An 18223-nucleotide genomic window follows, 5' to 3' on the forward strand; every position below is an offset into this window, starting at 1 on the left:
TCAGATTAATATTAACACTTAACTGTTTTATTGTGGATCATTCTCAGCGCTGCAGTGACACTGACGTGGTGGTGGTGGTGTTAGTGTGTGTTGTGCTGGTGTAGAGTGGATCAGACACAGCAGTGCTGCTGGAGTTTTTAAACCCCTCAGTGTCTGGACCGAGAACAGTCCACCGACTGGAGCTCAGAGCTGAGAGAAGTGTTGAAACCCAGAGTCCAGCGCTGATGTGATTTTCTGCGTTGTCTTTGTTTTATTATTAAAGCGTCGTAAAAACCACAGAGAGAAAGGGCCGTGTCTTTAATAAAGACATTTATTACCAAACCGCATTCAGCTTCAATCACGAGAGAGAAACCAGACTTTTCTCAACAGTTCAGTGTCGTTAACCAAACCAACAAACACAGAAATAACCATCAAACTCTCACTGAAATTCATTTCCATTAAAACCCTCATCATTAAAACCATACTGTGATCAGGAAATGTATAAAAACTCTAATAAACCCTCATCAAACAGCGAAGGGTGACGTTCACGTCCTGAAAAGGCTCTCTTTGGTCTGAAGTGTTTGATAAAAACATTATGATGTCATTAAATACCGAGGAATGTGATCATTTTCCATCGTAGCCCTTTAAAAGCCTACTGTAATCCTCAAATAATGTTTACATTCACAGATAAGAGCATTAACACCTGCTTAAATCAACTCACACTCCGTTCTAAACACAGGAGCGACTTCAGGAGGGGTTGGGCTGGAACAGGGATATCTAGAACCCTGTTAATGATTACAGGGTAAAACACAGATGGAGAACAGAGCGCTGTTTTGGAAAGAAACACTTCATGGAAATAATCAACACCCTTCAGACATTAAACCGTACCAACGTCAAAATGTGAATTTCACTGGAATTTCTGGAACGTTCTGCTTTATAAACGACAGATAAACACTAAAACGAGCTGGAAACCAGGCGCTGAATGAACCTCAGTCGGACGTGTGCATCGTTTCCACGTTAATGAAGTACCTCAGTAAAGAACAGAACGTGTTGGAGTCGGTTTAGAGTTCAGTTCATCCACTTTGTTTTAGAACTTCACAAATTTGTTAAGTTTCTGCTGGATTTTCTCCGTCTTTCGTCGCTGTCAGTCCCTCAGACTCCACACACACACACACACACACACACACACACCACTGGACAGCTCAACACTCCGGAGGAGAACACACACTGCCCAGATCTGTCTCATCAGCACACAGACACTGAGAAGGGGAGAGAGGACATTCCCACACAGAGAGGCCTGGGGCTGGATGATGATGACAGGGTCACTTCTGAGACCCCTGCCCCACTCCAGAGCTCCGGCCCGGAGTCGGAATAAAGTCACTACCCAGAATTCACCATAAACAAGGAGCAGAGAACTAAAGAGGAGCATTAAAGCAAACACATAACTGAGGTAAACTGTGTATCTAACCTTTAATGAAGGTGGGACCCAGCTGAGGACCAGTGTGGGCTCTGGGTGCAGGTGTGTGTGAGTTCTGCGGATCAGAACCAGAACAGCAGTCGTATTTCACTGACGCAGAAATGATGGACACGTCTGAATCCAGGGAACAGTGTGATAACGTGAGCTCTGAAAACGAGAGCGACGATCTCTTTGTTTAAGGTGGACCGAGTGGTTCTGCTGAGACCCTCTGGTTGGGTTCACTCCGGGTTTTTACGGGTGTTTGGTCCAGAAAGATCACTCTGTGGAATAAACAGCACAGAGTTAAACTCCAAACCCAGTTCTGAACTCAGGTGTAAACGCTCAGACTCTACCTGTGCAGGTGACACCTGTTGGAGTGAAGCTCCGCCTCTTTTTTCTCTCCGTGTGTGTTAAAGTTACCTACACAAACACATCTGACCGATGTTATTTATTTATAACACAGTAAACAGACTCACACAGGAACTACATTACGATCATTCAGTAGTGTGCTGTAACACACACACACACACACACTACACGAACCCTCACCTGACGAAATGCCCTCAGCTCCTTTACACACTGCCCCCATGAGGCGGTCCCCTGCAGGACACACACACTCCTCCCTCACCTCCACATCACACACACTGTATACACACACACACACACACATCCTCTCAGCTTCCTCCTGCAGCACCGTTATCATCACTTACACATCAATGACCATGTTTTAGTTGATGTTTGTGTCATTTCTATGAATATAATTAACAATGAATGTTTATTCTCCTGAGCGCTCACAGGTTTGAGCCTGAGCCTGAGCCGGCGAGCTCTGCCCCACAGTGTGGTGATCAACTGAGGCTCAGACACAGCATCTAAACAATCCTCTTTAATATCTCACTCACTCTGGTTCTCTGGCGGTTCCCTGGTTCTCCGTCTCTTCCAGTAATCGGTTCAGAACCTCGTCAAGGGTGGAGTGAGCCCTGTGGGAGACGGAGGTCAGAAGCAGGCGTCTGGTTAAAGGGGCCACATTATGAAGAAACCCCTCACACTGAAGTGAGATTCTGAGATGCTCCACTGGCCCCTTCTCTCTCTCTCTCCCTTTCTTTACATCTCTGTCTCTCTCTTTACCTCTCTCTGTATGTCTCTGTCTTTCTCTCTTCACTCTTTACCTCTCTGTCTCTCCCTCTCTCTATGTCTCTCTCTTTACCTCTCTCTCTGTCTGTCTCTCTCTCTTTACCTCTCTGTCTCTCTCTCTCTCTCTTTACCTCTCTGTGTGTCTCTGTCTTTCTCTCTTCTCTCTCTACCTCTCTCTCTGTCTCTCTCTTTACCTCTCTCTGTATGTCTCTGTCTTTCTCTCTTCTCTCTTTACCTCTGTCTCTCCCTCTCTCTATGTCTCTCTTTACACCTCTCTGTCTCTCTCTCTCTCTCTTTACCTCTCTGTGTGTTTCTCTGTCTTTCTCTCTTCTCTCTCTACCTCTCTGTCTCTCTTTAGCTCTCTCTGTGTGTCTCTCTCTTTCTCTACCTCTCTCTCTGTGTCTCTCTATCTCTCTCTCTTTACCTCGCTCTGTCTCTCTCTCTTTACCTCTCTCTCTGTTTCTCTCTCTCTCTCTCTTTACCTCTCTGTGTGTCTCTCTGTCTTTCTCTCTTCTCTCTCTACCTCTCTCTCTCTCTGTGTCTCTTTCTCTTCTCTCTACCTCTCTATCTCTCTCTCTCTCTATGTCTCTCTCTTGCTTTACCTCTCTCTCTGTCTCTCTCTCTTTACCTCTGTCTCTCTCTCCCTCTCTCTATGTCTCTCTCTTTCTTTACCTCTCCCTGTCTCTCTCTCTCTCTGTCTCTCTCTGGACTGAAGGAGGTCCACAGATCTGATAAAGTGAGTGTTCACCTTTCTGTTTCCTCTAAAGACTCAGGAGGTCCGGTGGATCGTCTCTGCTCTGCACTCAGACCGTCACCGTCCACCCCTGAAACACAGAAGGTGGTGGTGTTTAAATCCCCTCTGTGTGGAGAGGTATGTTCTGGACTCTCTCAGGAGCTCGTCTTCATCATCGTCACCCCACAGCTACTCTGTAGACTGTTGGAGATGTGGTGTGGTCTGATCACCACCACTGGAGAGAAATCACGCTCACGGCCAATCAACCGAAGAGGATTCTTTAGTGATGACGTGAGCATCACACTGTCCATCACAGCACTACTGTCTAGTATCTGAATATTCTGAATTAGTGTCTCCAGATAATGAGATCTCATGGCGAAATATGGAGATAGCAACTTATATATTAACAAAAAAATATCGGTGCTGTTTTATTTGGTGGAGACTGGCCTCCACAGAGGACAGCACCCACCGCCTGAGCTGTGAGAGTCCTGAGGTGACAGGAGGGAGGGGACTGTCCTACCCACCAGAGAGAGTGAGGCCAACCCTTCTCTCCAGGAACCCCAGCCTTGGATACTCAGCCATCACCAGAGACCTCCAGAGGACAGAGTCAACGCTTAGACCTGAGTGACGTCGTCCTCAGGAAGAGAAGCTTACCTTCCTCACCCTTTCTCATCTCAGACAGAGCTGCGGAGTGATCTGGAGACTCAGAACAGACAGAAAGAGCGCTTTCACTTGGTTCTCCATCCACCTCCTCCTCCACTTCCTCACTCACAGCCTCTGCTCCCTCAGAACCGGCCGTTACAGCACATCCGAGCGTCTCTGTATCTGTAGGAGAGAAGATTTTCACGTGTTTACCAAGCACTAAACTGTGAGCCCTCCCTCTCAAATACTCAAATAAACTCCCCACAGCGCCAGCCCAAGTTCTCAGAGTTTCTCCCTCCTCCAGCCCTTCCTCTCGCTGTCCCCCGTCCTGAGGGTATGGTCTGAGCTATGTACACCGCAGGATGTGTGTGTGTTGTTCTTGTGTAAGCTACCCTGAGCTGTGCGTGTGTCCGGGTCCTTCTCGGTTGTTGTGTGTTTGGTTGCTGAGCTTGCGGTGGTAAACTCCAGGTTTCCGGTGGCTGGGGTATCCCTCTCTGTAGAAACGTCCCCCTGCAGGACGCTGCACTCGGACCTGTTCGTCTGAACACAGAGGATTAGATGTAAGTACGATAGTAACAATGGTAATACACAACATTAAGATAATTACAGAAAGAACACAGAACCCCAGAATACAGTCAAGGCACAGTGTTGCAGAATGTTCAGCAAACAAAAGCAGGGGCAGCTAACCCCAGCACTAACCTCTGAGTCCATAAATAAGCCCTGGGAGGACTGGAGCAGCTAACAGCAGAGCTAAGAAATGGTTAAATCTGCTAAGCTAAGAAATGCTAACAGCAGAGCTAAGAAATGGTTAAATCTGAAGGCCACATGAAGTTTGGAGGTGTGTAGCAACTGACTCTGCAGAAACTCTGTGACATCTGAGCACTATGCTCCTCTGCATTCGCTAACACCTCTCTGTCATTTTACGAGGCCTACCACTTTGTAGACGAGTTCCTGTCGTTCCCAATCGCTTCCACTTAGTTATAATACCACTGATATATGATTGGTGAATATTTAGTAGCGAGGGCGTGTTGTACAGGGGGCATCCTGTCACGGCACCACATTGGAATTCACTGAGCTCCTGAGAGTGAACCATTGTTTCACCAATGTTTGTAGAAGCAGTCTGCACGACTGGAACACCTGACTTCAGTGATTTGGATGGGTGAGTGAATACCTTCGGCAATATAGGGTACGTTACATAGACCGGTTCATCAGAGCAATTCTTCAAAAGTCAAAAAGATGGTTTAAACATCTGAAACATGTGGTTTCTGAGTTCCATAGCGCTACAGAAAAGCTGGAGATGGACCTGCACTGACTTTCATACCCATACACAGCTAAAGCCCTGAGGAACAACATTAATGAAGAAGTTAGGGTTAAACCCAGCCCAGTTCTGACCGTGTGTCTGGTGTCCAGGTTCGCTGTGGCGTAGTTCTCAGTACAGATGGAGCAATTAGGAGCACTGTCCCACGGAGACGTGTCCAACAGCAGAGGAATGGACTCATGGCTTCGTGGAACTGGACCACCATCAGAACCTGAAAACCACAGTTTGGATCACTTCCCACAGGAACTCTCCTGGGAATTTCCCTCACATGGGGGCAGTATTTACCTGTGCAGGTGTCTGGGCTGCGGGGGGTGCTGTGGCATGGTGGGTAGCGTGTGCGGTGGGGGTCAGGTGGGGCTCCCTCAGGCCCTGCCCCTTCATGAAGCTGAGTAGGTGAACAGGTGATGCTGGAGAAATCGGCGATATCAGTCACCTGACTGAAACAAAATCAGAAACACAGAGAGTACAAGATTTATCATTAACCATTTAACCATACAGACAGAGGAGTGAACAGTTCAGTTAATGAGTGAATGAATGTGTGTGTGTGTGTGTTTTCTGGGGCAGTGGTCACTGGGACTTGAGGATGGTTCACTCTGATCTGACTGAACTGGGGACAGGGGATAAACCATGACTCTGTCCTGACTCTCACCGTTTACCTGTGGCTGTGTAAAACAGGCCGCAGTGTGGGAAAAGGTAAAGTGTGAGAGTGTGCAGTTCTGGTGCTGAGTACTGGGGACTGGACTGGCAGCTGGTGTTGGTACCTGGTGGTCTGTAATGTTTCCTTAGCTGATGTTCCCGGTTCTGGTCCAGTTTGCTCCGGTTCTTCAGGCACAGACCTGCACTCTGAACACAGCAGATCAGTTTTAACAACAAGTTATAAACATATTTTAGATCATTCTGTAAATCGGAAATCAGACCATAGACGAATCCATAGTCCCTACAGCCTCTCTAATTATTTAACAAGGGCAGAGTGGGTGAGTGTGTGAAAATGTCCACAAGTGTGAGTGACTAGCTGAGTGTATAAGTGACTGGGTGAGTGTGTGTGTGAGTGACTGGGTGGGTGTGAGTGTGGGAGTAACTGGGTGAGAGTATGAGTGTGTGACTGGGTGAGTGTGTGTGTGAGTGACTGGGTGAGTGTGTGTGTGAGTGACTGGGTGGGTGTGAGTGTGGGAGTAACTGGGTGAGAGTATGAGTGTGTGACTGGGTGAGTGTGTGTGTGAGTGACTGGGTGAGTGTGTGTGAGTGACTGGGTGAGTGTATAAGTGACTGGGTGAGTGTGTGTGTGAGTGACTGGGTGGGTGTGAGTGTGGGAGTAACTGGGTGAGAGTATGAGTGTGTGACTGGGTGAGTGTGTGTGTGAGTGACTGTGTGAGTGACTGTGTGAGTGTGTGTGAGTGACTGGGTGAGTGTGTGAGTGTCTGGGTGAGTGTGTGTGTGAGTGACTGGGTGAGTGTGTGTGTGAGTGACTGGGTGAGTGTGTGTGTGAGTGACTGGGGGAGTGTGTGAGTGACTGAGTGAGTGTGTGTGGGAGTGACCGGGTGTGTGTGGGAGTGACTGGGTGAGTGTGTGAGTGACTGGGTGAGTGTGTGAGTGACTGGGTGATTGTTTGAGTGACTGGGTGGGTGTGTGAGTGACTGGGTGAGTGTGTGAATGACTGGGTGAGTGTGTGAGTGAGTGTGTGAGTGCCTGGGTGGGTGTGTGAGTGACTGGGTGAGTGTATGAGTGACTGGGTGAGTGAGTGTGTGACTGGGTGAATGTGTGAGTGACTGGGTGAGTGTGTGTGTGAGTGACTGGGTGAGTGTGTGTGAGTGACTGGGTGAGTGTGTGTGTGAGTGACTGGGTGAGTGTGTGAGTGACTGGGTGATTGTGTGAGTGACTGGGTGATTGTTTGAGTGACTGGGTGGGTGTGTGAGTGACTGGGTGAGTGTGTGAATGACTGGGTGAGTGTGTGAGTGAGTGTGTGAGTGCCTGGGTGGGTGTGTGAGTGACTGGGTGAGTGTGTGAGTGACTGGGTGAGTGTATGAGTGACTGGGTGAGTGAGTGTGTGACTGGGTGAGTGAGTGTGTGACTGGGTGAATGTGTGAGTGACTGGGTGAGTGTGTGTGAGTGACTGGGTGAGTGTGTGTGTGAGTGACTGGGTGAGTGTGTGTGAGTGACTGGGTGAGTGTATAAGTGACTGGGTGAGTGTGTGTGTGAGTGACTGGGTGGGTGTGAGTGTGGGAGTAACTGGGTGAGAGTATGAGTGTGTGACTGGGTGAGTGTGTGTGTGAGTGACTGTGTGAGTGACTGGGTGAGTGTGTGTGTGAGTGACTGGGTGAGTGTGAGTGTGGGAGTAACTGGGTTAGAGTATGAGTGTGTGACTGGGTGAGTGTGTGTGTGAGTGACTGGGTGAGTGTGTGTGAGTGACTGGGTGAGTGTATAAGTGACTGGGTGAGTGTGTGTGTGAGTGACTGGGTGGGTGTGAGTGTGGGAGTAACTGGGTGAGAGTATGAATGTGTGACTGTGTGAGTGTGTGTGTGAGTGACTGGGTGAGTGTGTGAGTGTGTGTGTGAGTGACTGGGTGAGTGTGTGAGTGTCTGGGTGAGTGTGTGTGTGAGTGACTGGGTGAGTGTGTGTGTGAGTGACTGGGTGATTGTTTGAGTGACTGGGTGAGTGTGTGTGTGAGTGACTGGGTGAGTGTGAGTGTGGGAGTAACTGGGTTAGAGTATGAGTGTGTGACTGGGTGAGTGAGTGTGTGTGTGAGTGACTGGGTCAGTGTCTGATGTATATGACCTGAAAGCAGACTGTTCCAGATTAAAGGCTCTGTCCTTACCCCTGAAGTGCTCTGTGCTCTGAAGGTCAGTGACCGTTGTGTTTGGACGACACACCTCCATCGTCACGTCCAGACCCTCTTCTGAACTCAGCGTCTGAGAGAACAGTTTCATATCAGTCATAAGTTTAAAAAGAACAGGTTTATTTAACTCTTAGGAGTCTCCTGACTTTATGGATTTGTTTAACTACAGTGCTCTCCTCGCTCTCTCTGACCCCTGGGTCCACGGGTCCACGATCAGCGGAGTGAAGCCATGACTGTGTTAACTGGATTAGCACCCGCTGTCTCCCGCCGAGATCCAATACAAATGCATGAGTGTGAAAAAACACCTCACGTGAGCTTTTAAAACTACCTCAGACGGCAAGCACAATTCCACCAGCCTTTCTCCACACGCGAGTCAGAGCACAGTCCCAGGAAACACACAGACAGAGCATTGTCCTGTTTTATTTTCTGTTTTCTGAGTTTTTCTGTTTTTAAGAACGCGGATAACAGGGGAACAGTGTACTTTCTTACATTTTCCCTATTTTCAGAACGAAACTGAACGGCCAGCTCCACAGAGGCTCTATCTTCAGAGAAGGCTTCACACAGGAAGCAGTCAGAAACAAAACACCAGCCCTAGCCCCGCCCCCAGACTCTCAGGACTGAGCCTGGAAATGACGCGCAAAAGTACTTCTCTTTGCACGAGGTGGTTTTAAACTCTACTGTTCCTCACGTGAGGTGTTTGTTTTACCTCTTGTAGTGTTTCTTCACGCTCGTGATTTTTGAACATGCTCTAACACCTTATTCCTTGAACTTTATGATGTATTCTCAATCATTGTTTACTAAGGGGTCACAGATTCACTCGGTTCGGGACCGGCCAGGACTCGTGGTGATGTGGGATGTGAGCTGTGATGGGTATTGTGAGGGGTCTGGATGGTGTCATCACCTGAGAGAGCTCCTCCGGCTCTGTGCGGTGTTTGGGAGTGTAAAACACACTGGAGGGTTCCGCGGGAGACTCTCGGCCCTCGGACTCTGAACCGCTCTCCACCTTAAAAACGTACGTTAGAGCGGTGTTCACAAACACACCCCTGAGCTCCTGCGCTGTACACTGTGTGTATAATTCGAGTGCAGTTCTCAGTGTGTGGTAATTCACCTCTCCCTCTGTAGACTCCTGCGGGACGAAGGTGTGGAAGTCTGCACTCTCTTCACTTTCGCTCCGGACTCCTGATACGGGATCAATAAACGTGATGAGAATTAAAATCAGTGAATAATTTATATTAATACTAGTGCTGTCAATCAATAAAAAGAAGACAAAAGAAAAGCAGGCAGGTCTAGTTTTGCCAGACCACCATTTTTTATAAACACACTGACGCCACAAAATCTCTCTCAAATTCAGCAGTGCTCCTCTCTCCGTGAGAAATAACACTGTGTAAATGTTGCTGAGGTCAGAGGCTGAGTTACTAACCAACACAGCCCCAGAAACACACACAAAACTAAACATATAGCTCAAATACATTACGTGTGATTTAACATGCACATCTGATCAGCACTCATGAAAACTGATAGTGATATCATAACTTATTGTTATTATTTATCACCTGAAAAGCTCTTAAACAGCTGCTCCAGCTGTGTGCAGTTGTGATGCCAGTGTGTGTCCTCCAGGTGGTGCTGCTGCTTCTCCACCTGCTCCACTTCGCTGCTGCCCTGCTGCCCCCACCTGCCCTGAGTCATCCGGACCACCAGCTCACACACTTCACCTTCACACACACGGTTTACCACAAATGTTATCAGTGTTACTCTGATATTTATACGTCCTTCGGGCCAAAGCTATAACACTGTGTTAATTCTAACTTGTGCAGTAGGCTTTTGTTTATATTTTGGGGTCTTACTGGTCCATTTGGGCTGGGCGTGGTCAGTCATGGAGGGTGTGGTCTTCTGCTGAGGTTCACACACGGCTGATGATCTGTACGAACTGAAATAACATGAAGAAACAGTAGTGTGTGTGTGTGTGTGTGTGTGTTTATGTGTGTGTGTGTGTGTTTTTGTGCGTGTATGTGTGTGTGTGTTTGTGTGTGTTTGTATGTGTGTGTCTGTGTGTGTGTGTGTACGTGTGCGTATGTATGTGTGTGTGTTTGTATGTGTTTGTATGTGTGTGTCTGTGTGTATGTGTGTGTGTGTATGTGTGTGTGTGTGTATGTATGTGTGTGTGTTTGTGTGTTTGTGTGTTTGTATGTGTGTGTGTGTTTGTGTGTGTATGTGTGTGTGTTTGTGTGTATGTGTGTATGTGTATGTGTGTGTGTGTGTGTGTGTACCTATCAGACTCCTCCCTGTTCCTGATTGGCTGTCGTTGCCTCCAGTCTGTGTTTCTGTCTCTCAGAGAAACACTTAGAACTTCCTACCGAACAAAACACCATCGGGACTGAACTGCACACTCTCAGACAACAGGACAAACAGCTCATGTCCCCAAAATACTATTTGTGTGTGTGTGTGTGTACCTCAGGACTCAGACAGCTGTCCTCTGTGGCTAAGAAGTAACAGCTAGCCTCCTCCTCTCCGTCAGAGCTCCACTCCTGAGGCGGCCTGTATGAGGGCGGGGGTCCCACGGCTTTTAGGACCACCACCTTCCACTCTCTCTTCCTGCTCATCACTCCATCCACCTCATCCTCTCTCTCACTCATCCCTCCATCCACCTCATCCTCTCTCTTACTCATCCCTCCATCCACCTCATCCGCACTAACCCCAGACTCTGGCCCCTCACTCTCAGGTCTGTGTGATAAACCCAGCTCAGCACTTTGCAGACTACTCTCCACCTGCTGCAGCAACACCTGCGCGCGCACACACACACACACACACACACACACACACACACACACTATAGCCATTTTAGTTTAATTTTATTTATTTATTTGTATTTTTTAGTCTTCTGTTCCTATGTTTGTCATTTTAAACCAATTTAAAATATTGGATATTAATTTTACACAAAGTTCATTTGGGGTTTTATGTTTTTTATAAAGTATCTCCACACTCAGAGCCGAACTGAGCTGAACGTGTTTACTCTGGGTTTACCTGAGACACCTTGAGGTTGAGTACGATGGAGCTGATGTGTTCTGAGATGGCGTCAGGGGCCTGGGTTGCCACATCCTCTTCCACGGTGCTGCAGCTGGACATCGTGTCCTCGGAGCCGTCCGTTCTGTCCACCAGGGGGCAGAGTGAGAGACGCCACCGGTCGAGGGGGAGAATACCGCGATGAGAACTCTCCAGATGAAGCTCTTCAGCGTCCGTGCTGCTCTCTGTATCAGCGTTCCGGAGTTTTCTGGGAGAACTGGGTTCTGTCTCATTCTCCAGGATCTGGTCGAGGTTCTGCAGCTGGTTCTGGATCTCTTGGTCCAGTAGGCTGCGGGATTCAAACTGATCAGCGGGCTGCACACCTGCTCAGAAAAGAGGAAAGGAGAATTCTGGGAGATTCTGATTTAAAATGTGATCAATTAGCAACGGAAATAAATTATTTTTAAAATCTTAAGCTTGCACAATGTTTAAAAATGAGAGGGGATCATTTGTGAAGAATGCTGTGTCACTCTGTGTTAGCGAGGGCTCACCTGGCTCCTCGGGTTTTCTCTCCGTCCTGAGCGCAGGACTCCATTTCCCTGACAGGGGGCGCTCTCCACTCCTGCTCCTTCTATCACTCAGCTCCTGTCGACAGAGAGTGGACACAGGGTTTAAAAACTCCAGCAGCACTGCTGTGTCTAATCCACTCGCTCTGTGAAGGGCCTGAGCAGTGAAAACAACAGTTTTTGTGGGTGTAGATCTACAGAGCGGAGCTGTGGTCATGTTTTAATAATGTGAACTGTAATAAGTCATTGAGTATATTGTAATCATGAAACTGGAGCTGGAGTCTCACTAAAGAAGACGCTGTGTTCACCTCCAGGTCGCGACGGAGTGTGTAACGAACGTCCTGGAGGCTGCAGGTCCGGTCCCTGGCCCTCGGCTGCAGGCCATTGTGCAGAAGCTGGTAATACGGCTGAGGAACTGCGGGGTCTGCAGGAAGAGCCTGGCCTGCGTCTACTGCCTGCTTTATCCAGCGAGGGTCCACAGAGCCCCATGGAACTGCGTCTGCACATTAAAGCCTCACAGCTGTGAGCACAAAGTCGAGTGAAGTCTCTTCTGAGTGTTTTGTCTGGGCTTGTGTTTTTATCCCCTACCAGCAGTGAGCGCCCCCTCCCTGTGGCTCTCTTAAATGCACGAAAATGTTTGGCCATGTTCTTAAAGACACAGAACACACACGTCATAAATACCGCCCTCATTTTTAGATACTGTCCACAATCTCCAGTGAAAGCCGAATGTGAAGAGAGCAGAGAGAGATAGAGAGAAAGCCTAGCACCGGACCCAGACACTTTGTTTTTTTACCCATCTACAGACACTGGGGCTTCGTAAACACATTAGAGCGGTTTCCAGAGCAGCACATGGAGAGGACACACACTCAGAGCTTTGTGATTTAAATCATGAACATCACCTTCAAGTTTTAAAATCTCTACATGTGTGTCACGCTGGTTGATGCTGATTAAAATGTGGGATCACTGCACTGTGTCTGCGTCAGAATGCCGTGATTCTTATCGAGTGATCGCAGTGTCTGAGTACAGAACAGAGCCGTACGTAGCTCTGGACGAATGAGGAGAACACCTGTAAATATCTCCTGTATGAGGCTGCAGATGCTGTAGAGGTCAGCCTTCTCTGTGCAGGTCCTTCTCCTGACCACCTCTGGGGCCGCCCAGTTATACAGCTCAGCGGGGAGGGGCAGGGGAGACACTCTGCCGCTGCATCCAGCCTCACTGCAACAGGGGAAACACAGTGTACACACACACTACACTCAAACAGAGCTTACAGACACTAGAATAACACACAGGCGTTTGTCACCTGGGGACGGTGAAGCCGAGACCCGTGACCTTTGCGACCCCTGGGTGGATGATGACGACAGAGTGTGAGGAGAGAGCTCTGAGAACCAACGCTCGACTGTGCAGGTACAACACACTCTCACACACCTGCAGAACCAGTGCCAGCAGCTCACACACCTGCAGCAACGGGAACTCTGACCTCTGAGAGAACAACACACACAGAGGAGACATAGGAGAGACACACAGACACAGATTAAAAGCCTGTTAGACTGAAAACTAAATAAAACAAACACAATAACAGCAGTCTCCAGCTTCATGGTTTTACAGTCTGATGAATTTGTGTGTGTCTCTCTGAGTGTGTGTGTGTGTGTGTCTCTGTGAGTGTGTCTGTGTCTCTGAATGTGTCTCTCTGTGTGTGTGTGTGTGTGTCTCTGAATGTGTCTCTCTGTGTGTGTGTGTGTGTCTGTGTGTGTGTGTCTTTGAGTGTCTCTGTGTGTGTGTGAGGGGTGTGTGTGTGTGTGTGTGTGTGTGTGTGTTACCCTGTGGTACAGTAGTGTGTAGAGTGATCCGACATTAACTCTTTCATAAACCAGTTTGCTCCTCTGTAAATCCGTGGTGATGCTCACAGCCATCAGCTGCAGCAGGTTAGGGTGGAACAGCCGACTGGAACACACACACACACACACACAAACACACACACACACGCACAAGATTTGAACACACAGTTCAAGTTAAACTGGGGTTTTCTTATTCTCAGCTTTTAGAATATTCAGATTGTAACCGCATTATTTAAGGTGGAATGGCAAAGTAAATCTCAGTGAAGCGGTCAGTAAAGTCTGCCTCATTTAAACCTGACACACCCACAGACATCGTCTTCAGCTCCGTGCTCTGTCTGGAGAACCAGAGGGACCTGTATTTATCTAGAACACTGGTCTGTGCTGTATTATAAACTGTGTTATAAAACCCTGGCTAGTGTTCCTTCATCGTAACCAGTAAACATTCAGCGTTAAAGTAACTGTAGACGGTCTGTAGATGTGTGTGTAAAGTCTGGCCCCTGATGCCCGCTGCCTCCGGTGATGGACCTGCTCTAACACGCGGCCTACGTTACATTACAGTGCTTCAGGTGCCGGAGAAGAACATCACGTATTTGTCTTATAAATGATTTCAGTGTGTGATTTTACCAGGAGTGCTCCATCTCAGCGGTCAGCAGGTCCTTGTAGAGGTCATCTTCTGTCTTTAGCTCCTTCACCGTAACTCTGCATCCTCTCCAACTGTAGCTGTGGACAAGAGCAGCAGAGGTACCACTGATACAGCAGGGTTCCACATCTCAGACAGCCCTGTTCAGAACGCCCGCTTTCAGCACCTGTTCCTTTAAATGATAATGAGCCGCTCGCTGTTCACCCCGACCCCGAGCGCACAGCAGTGAGGAGCGAGGAGCAGAAGCTCTGGTTTTTAGCCGTTTTCACTCTGTTCTCTTTCTTCTCCGTTTTTACTCAGTGCTCTTATTTCTCCGCGCTCGTTGTGTCTGTTTTGCTGAGTTTAACCTCGTCTTTGCGCTCTCACATAAACGCGGGTCCAGCGCTGTGATTGGACAGACTCAGACGAGGGGGCGGGGCTATTCTAAAGTCTCTGCACTTGACGTCAGAAGCGGAGCAGAATCAGAACGACTCGATTTATCCCGTGAAACCTGACTGGGGGAGTCTTGTTTCTCAGTGTGTGGGTTGGTGGGCTCCAGATCCACACATTAATAAGAACATGTTCCGAACAAAGCATGGTCTAAAGCATGGTGTTAAAGGCTGAATTACACTAATTAAAAGGGTTTATTTACTTGGTCATGCAGCAGAATGCTCCACAGGTGAAGGAGTACAGAGCTTCGTCTTCTGCCTGCGATAACTCAGAGTCCGCTATCAGGGGCACACACGCTAACACACCCACAGCATGATGGGACTTCTCTACACACAGCTGTGGAGAAGCAGAGAAAGAGTTAAAACAGAGTTCTCTGAGGAAGTGTCTTTATGCTCAGGCCTTCTCCATGACACACAGGGTCCTTTCACCTCTTTAAACTTGGACAGTGAACTTTAATATCTGTAGTAAAGCCTCAGTTAAGTGTTTAAACCGTTTCTGGAGTCTACTAGTCATTCAAGAGTTAATAGAATAGTGTGTAAGTGTCTGATTAGCGTCGACACTCACTTTTCCGTATCCGAAACACTGCACCGAGTCACAGACGGACGACTGTGAGCTGAGCTTCTTGTTGATGAGGAGATCCGAGCCTCTGAGTAAAGAGTTACACATCAAACATCACCCAGCGATCACTATTTAAGGACGAACAGACACTTCTCCAGCTTCTCTACCTCTCTACACTGAGCAAGATTCACTGTGTGTGGCTCTGTGTGTGTGTTCTGGTCCTGACCCGGATCTCAGGAGCTCCAGCAGAGACGGCGAGCGCAGGAGTGTCTTAGATGACGTCGGAGTGACGCGTCCCTCTCTGGGGGAGTGTCTCTGAGTTAAACTCCACATGTGAGAGGCACAACTCTTCAGAAAGTCCAACATCTGCAATAATACAAAAGATTTTAAACATCGCAAAACGTCTGAATCCCTCAGAAACCACACTTATGACCCGAGACAATCCTAGTTTATTATCAACAAATCAGACTGCTCCTGAAGACACTGCGAATGAAGAGGAGCTCTTGGAGCATTAGACACCTCCGGTGTGTGTTTGAGAAGCAGTTTTATTCACAGAGCGTCATCTCTGAGGTGTGTTTGTTCTGATACAGACCCTGGGGGAGTGTTCCTGAGCTCCAGCCTCAGCCCAGTCCGCAGGAGCCTGACCGCGATCGTCGTGAAGTCGTAAATCTCCTCCGGCGTCCAGGAGACTGCTCAGCAGCCAGGGGTTACAGGAGAACACAGCAGCGTGGACCGGAGTGCTTCTGTCCTTGCAGCGGCTGGAAAACAGGGCGGGGCTCACTTTAAAGTCAGTGCAGTGTTAGTTTCTGTTCCTCTGAAGGTTGTGTGTGGTCAGTGATGGATGCTGGAACCACCCCCTGAGGATTTAATGGCATTCAGCCACAGAAACATTAGTAAGGTCAGGTACCAACAGCACTCGGACTGGGATGGAGCTCCATCGCTCCAGAGGGCACTGTTTCTTTGCTCCACAGCTTTAGAACCCTTTTACAGACTCTTGGCTTTGACTCATGGAGACATTACACTCATGTGCAGCTGCTTCAGAACATCCCATTTGGATTCAGTGTTTCTACAGAGATTATTCAGACAGGGAGCAGCTTACGAGGATGAATTCTCTGGGTGTGGTGGGTGCACATAGTGTGAGACTGTGAATGAGGCACAGCAGGGTCTCCCTAATTCTCATATTACTTTATAAGGTTATATATCTCCTCTGGGCCCCTGTTCTGGTGAAACACAGAGCTGTCTTTCTCTTTTCTGAATGTAAGTCGTACCGGTTGGGGTCAGCTCCGTGCTGCAGGAGTAGCTCGACGATGTTGGCGAAGCCCAGCAGAGAAGCGCAGAACAGCGGCGTCTGCCCGAGGTCGTTCTCACTGTCCACGTCGGCTCCTGGAAATCAGAAAACAGCATCAGAAACACCGACGCAAACCGCTGCATCCCTGCGGCCTCTGCTTCCGACCTACGGCCAATCTCACAATCCCTCTTCCCACTGTGGTCCTGGAACCACAGGGTAGGAGCATCACTCGTTAAAGTGAGGCGAACGCTCTCAGCGACCCACCTTTCTTAAGCAGTTTCTCCAGTTTGCGTGCGTTCCTCTCGAGCGTGTACGTGTGCAGTAGCGCCGGTGGACCGTCACATTTCACAGTGCCCAGGCGGATAGGGCAGGGCACAGGGGGCACTGCGGGCATCTTCAGATCCTCAATAACACCCACACCTGCACTGGAACGTCACTGGACATGTTTATTAAGTCAGCACCTGTTCGACTGCATTATTAAGTAATTCCCAAACTTTATTAAGTTGTTACACTGTTTTAAGTCATTCTCACACTTTATTGTGTTATAACCGTGGATTAACTCATTCCCACAATTTCTCACAAGTCACTTATACATTTTATTAAGCCTTAATTTATTCAGGAGTGAGGAGAACAGCTGGGCTCTACCTGTGTTCAGTGTTGAAACAAGGGGGTGTTTTAATGTTATGGCTGGTCAGTGTCTGTTTGATGACTTTACTGAAGCTAATCCGGGGTTAAATCTGGGAATGATGGAGAAGAGTGGGATTGTGACGTCCCGTTTCCCAGCAGCAGGAGCGGGATCGCTGGGTTATAAACTGTAATGCAACCGAAGCCCCGCTCTTTTGTCTATTTCTCCTTCCTTATGGAAATGTCTCCTGTAGCTAATAAGTTACGCTAACTGCCACTGTGTTAAAACAGCATTAAAACCACAGGCAGGGCTTTTTGATCGGCTACATCACTCTCTCAGAAAATAATCTGCTTATTTTGACTCAACATTTACACTTTCAGAACACTAGAAAAAATATTATGGTGAGAATATATTGTATAAATCTTTAAAGACTGAATTAGCATTAAGAAGAAATCATAACCTTGATGTGCGCCTGCGCAGACGTCTCCACCTACAAGGATTTGTGGGGAGGACATAACTTTAGAACACCTCACTCAGTGTTAAATACCTGTAATACACTTAGGAACGGTGTTCCCTGGATTCCTACACACACACACCATCACACACACTTACATTTACAGAACACACACCGCTATACACTCCATTTCTCCTGTTTTTACACAAACTCTCCGGCGTCCTTCGTACTGCTGTTAGCCGTAAAAGCTAACGAAAATGAAGGACAATGCAGAGAGGGCGGAGCCTGTGCGACCGTCAAATGTATATCTGATTTGCATATGTTCCCTCTGATTGGATATTAGTGCAGTGAAGCGTCAGAATTCATATGTCCATTTGCAATTAACTTTGTGAGTGGATGTTACTGGCAGCTGCGCTTCAAAATGTAAATATCAGTCTACATTACGCGTTCTGATTGGACGTTAGTTGAGTGAAGTTTTCAAGAAGCTGACCCCAGTTGCTACTTCGTGAAAAGACGTAGATCATTTCTGAAGAACAGATACTCATTCGTTCATTTTCTGTAACCGCTTATACAAATATTACTGAATTTAGTAACTTAAACCTTAATCACTTAATTCATTATACGTCATATTAAAATTATTATTCGGTTATCCTATTTTATTTTTTTATTGCTGTCCCTACTGTCGCCTGTCTCTAAAGCCCTCTATTTATTTATTATTTTATATGTTATGTAGTAA

The 18223-nt window shown here is 47.8% G+C and overlaps 1 protein-coding gene across 7 annotated transcripts; it reads right to left on the minus strand.

Annotated features, from left to right (window-relative positions):
- Positions 1 to 265: 265 nt before the first annotated feature.
- LOC136674238 (inactive serine/threonine-protein kinase TEX14-like) lies at positions 266 to 17751 on the minus strand. 7 transcript variants are annotated; one of them, XM_066650136.1, is made up of 32 exons: positions 17646 to 17751; positions 17494 to 17523; positions 16673 to 16844; positions 16389 to 16503; positions 15713 to 15878; positions 15347 to 15486; positions 15127 to 15208; positions 14765 to 14898; positions 14118 to 14213; positions 13476 to 13599; positions 12959 to 13137; positions 12725 to 12873; positions 11946 to 12157; positions 11644 to 11737; positions 11114 to 11475; positions 10543 to 10872; positions 10360 to 10442; positions 9937 to 10019; positions 9646 to 9804; positions 9201 to 9271; positions 8994 to 9095; positions 8072 to 8165; positions 6021 to 6102; positions 5545 to 5696; positions 5334 to 5470; positions 4334 to 4481; positions 3954 to 4124; positions 3315 to 3390; positions 2335 to 2412; positions 1985 to 2079; positions 1789 to 1855; positions 266 to 1716 (listed from the first exon to the last, which is right to left on the minus strand). In XM_066650136.1, the coding sequence occupies exons 3-32, from the start codon at positions 16800 to 16802 to the stop codon at positions 1632 to 1634; spliced, it is 3996 nt and encodes a 1331-aa protein (XP_066506233.1). In that variant the 5' UTR covers positions 16803 to 16844; positions 17494 to 17523; positions 17646 to 17751; the 3' UTR covers positions 266 to 1631. The 7 variants fall into 7 exon arrangements, with proteins under 7 accessions (XP_066506233.1, XP_066506234.1, XP_066506232.1 ...); XM_066650137.1 differs by having other exon boundaries at positions 16673 to 16828; positions 17646 to 17750; XM_066650140.1 differs by lacking the exon at positions 17494 to 17523 and having other exon boundaries at positions 267 to 1716; positions 10543 to 10737; positions 10771 to 10872; positions 17646 to 17750.
- Between the last annotated feature and the right edge of the window lie 472 nt (positions 17752 to 18223).

The sequence above is a fragment of the Hoplias malabaricus genome, chromosome 18 (assembly GCF_029633855.1).
Source record: "Hoplias malabaricus isolate fHopMal1 chromosome 18, fHopMal1.hap1, whole genome shotgun sequence".
Taxonomy (NCBI): Eukaryota; Metazoa; Chordata; class Actinopteri; order Characiformes; family Erythrinidae; genus Hoplias; species Hoplias malabaricus.

Bases quoted from the DNA above. Each gene is read 5' to 3' on its own strand.
- LOC136674238 (XM_066650136.1), bottom strand. From the start codon at position 16,802: ATGCCCGCAGTGCCCCCTGTGCCCTGCCCTATCCGCCTGGGCACTGTG. The intron at 9,272-9,645 runs GTGATAAATAAT...ATCCCGTATCAG, and splicing joins GCTGTTTAAGAGCTTTTCAG to GAGTCCGGAGCGAAAGTGAA. The intron at 3,391-3,953 runs GTAAGCTTCTCT...TCTGTGTTTCAG, and splicing joins GATGAGAAAGGGTGAGGAAG to GGGTGGACGGTGACGGTCTG.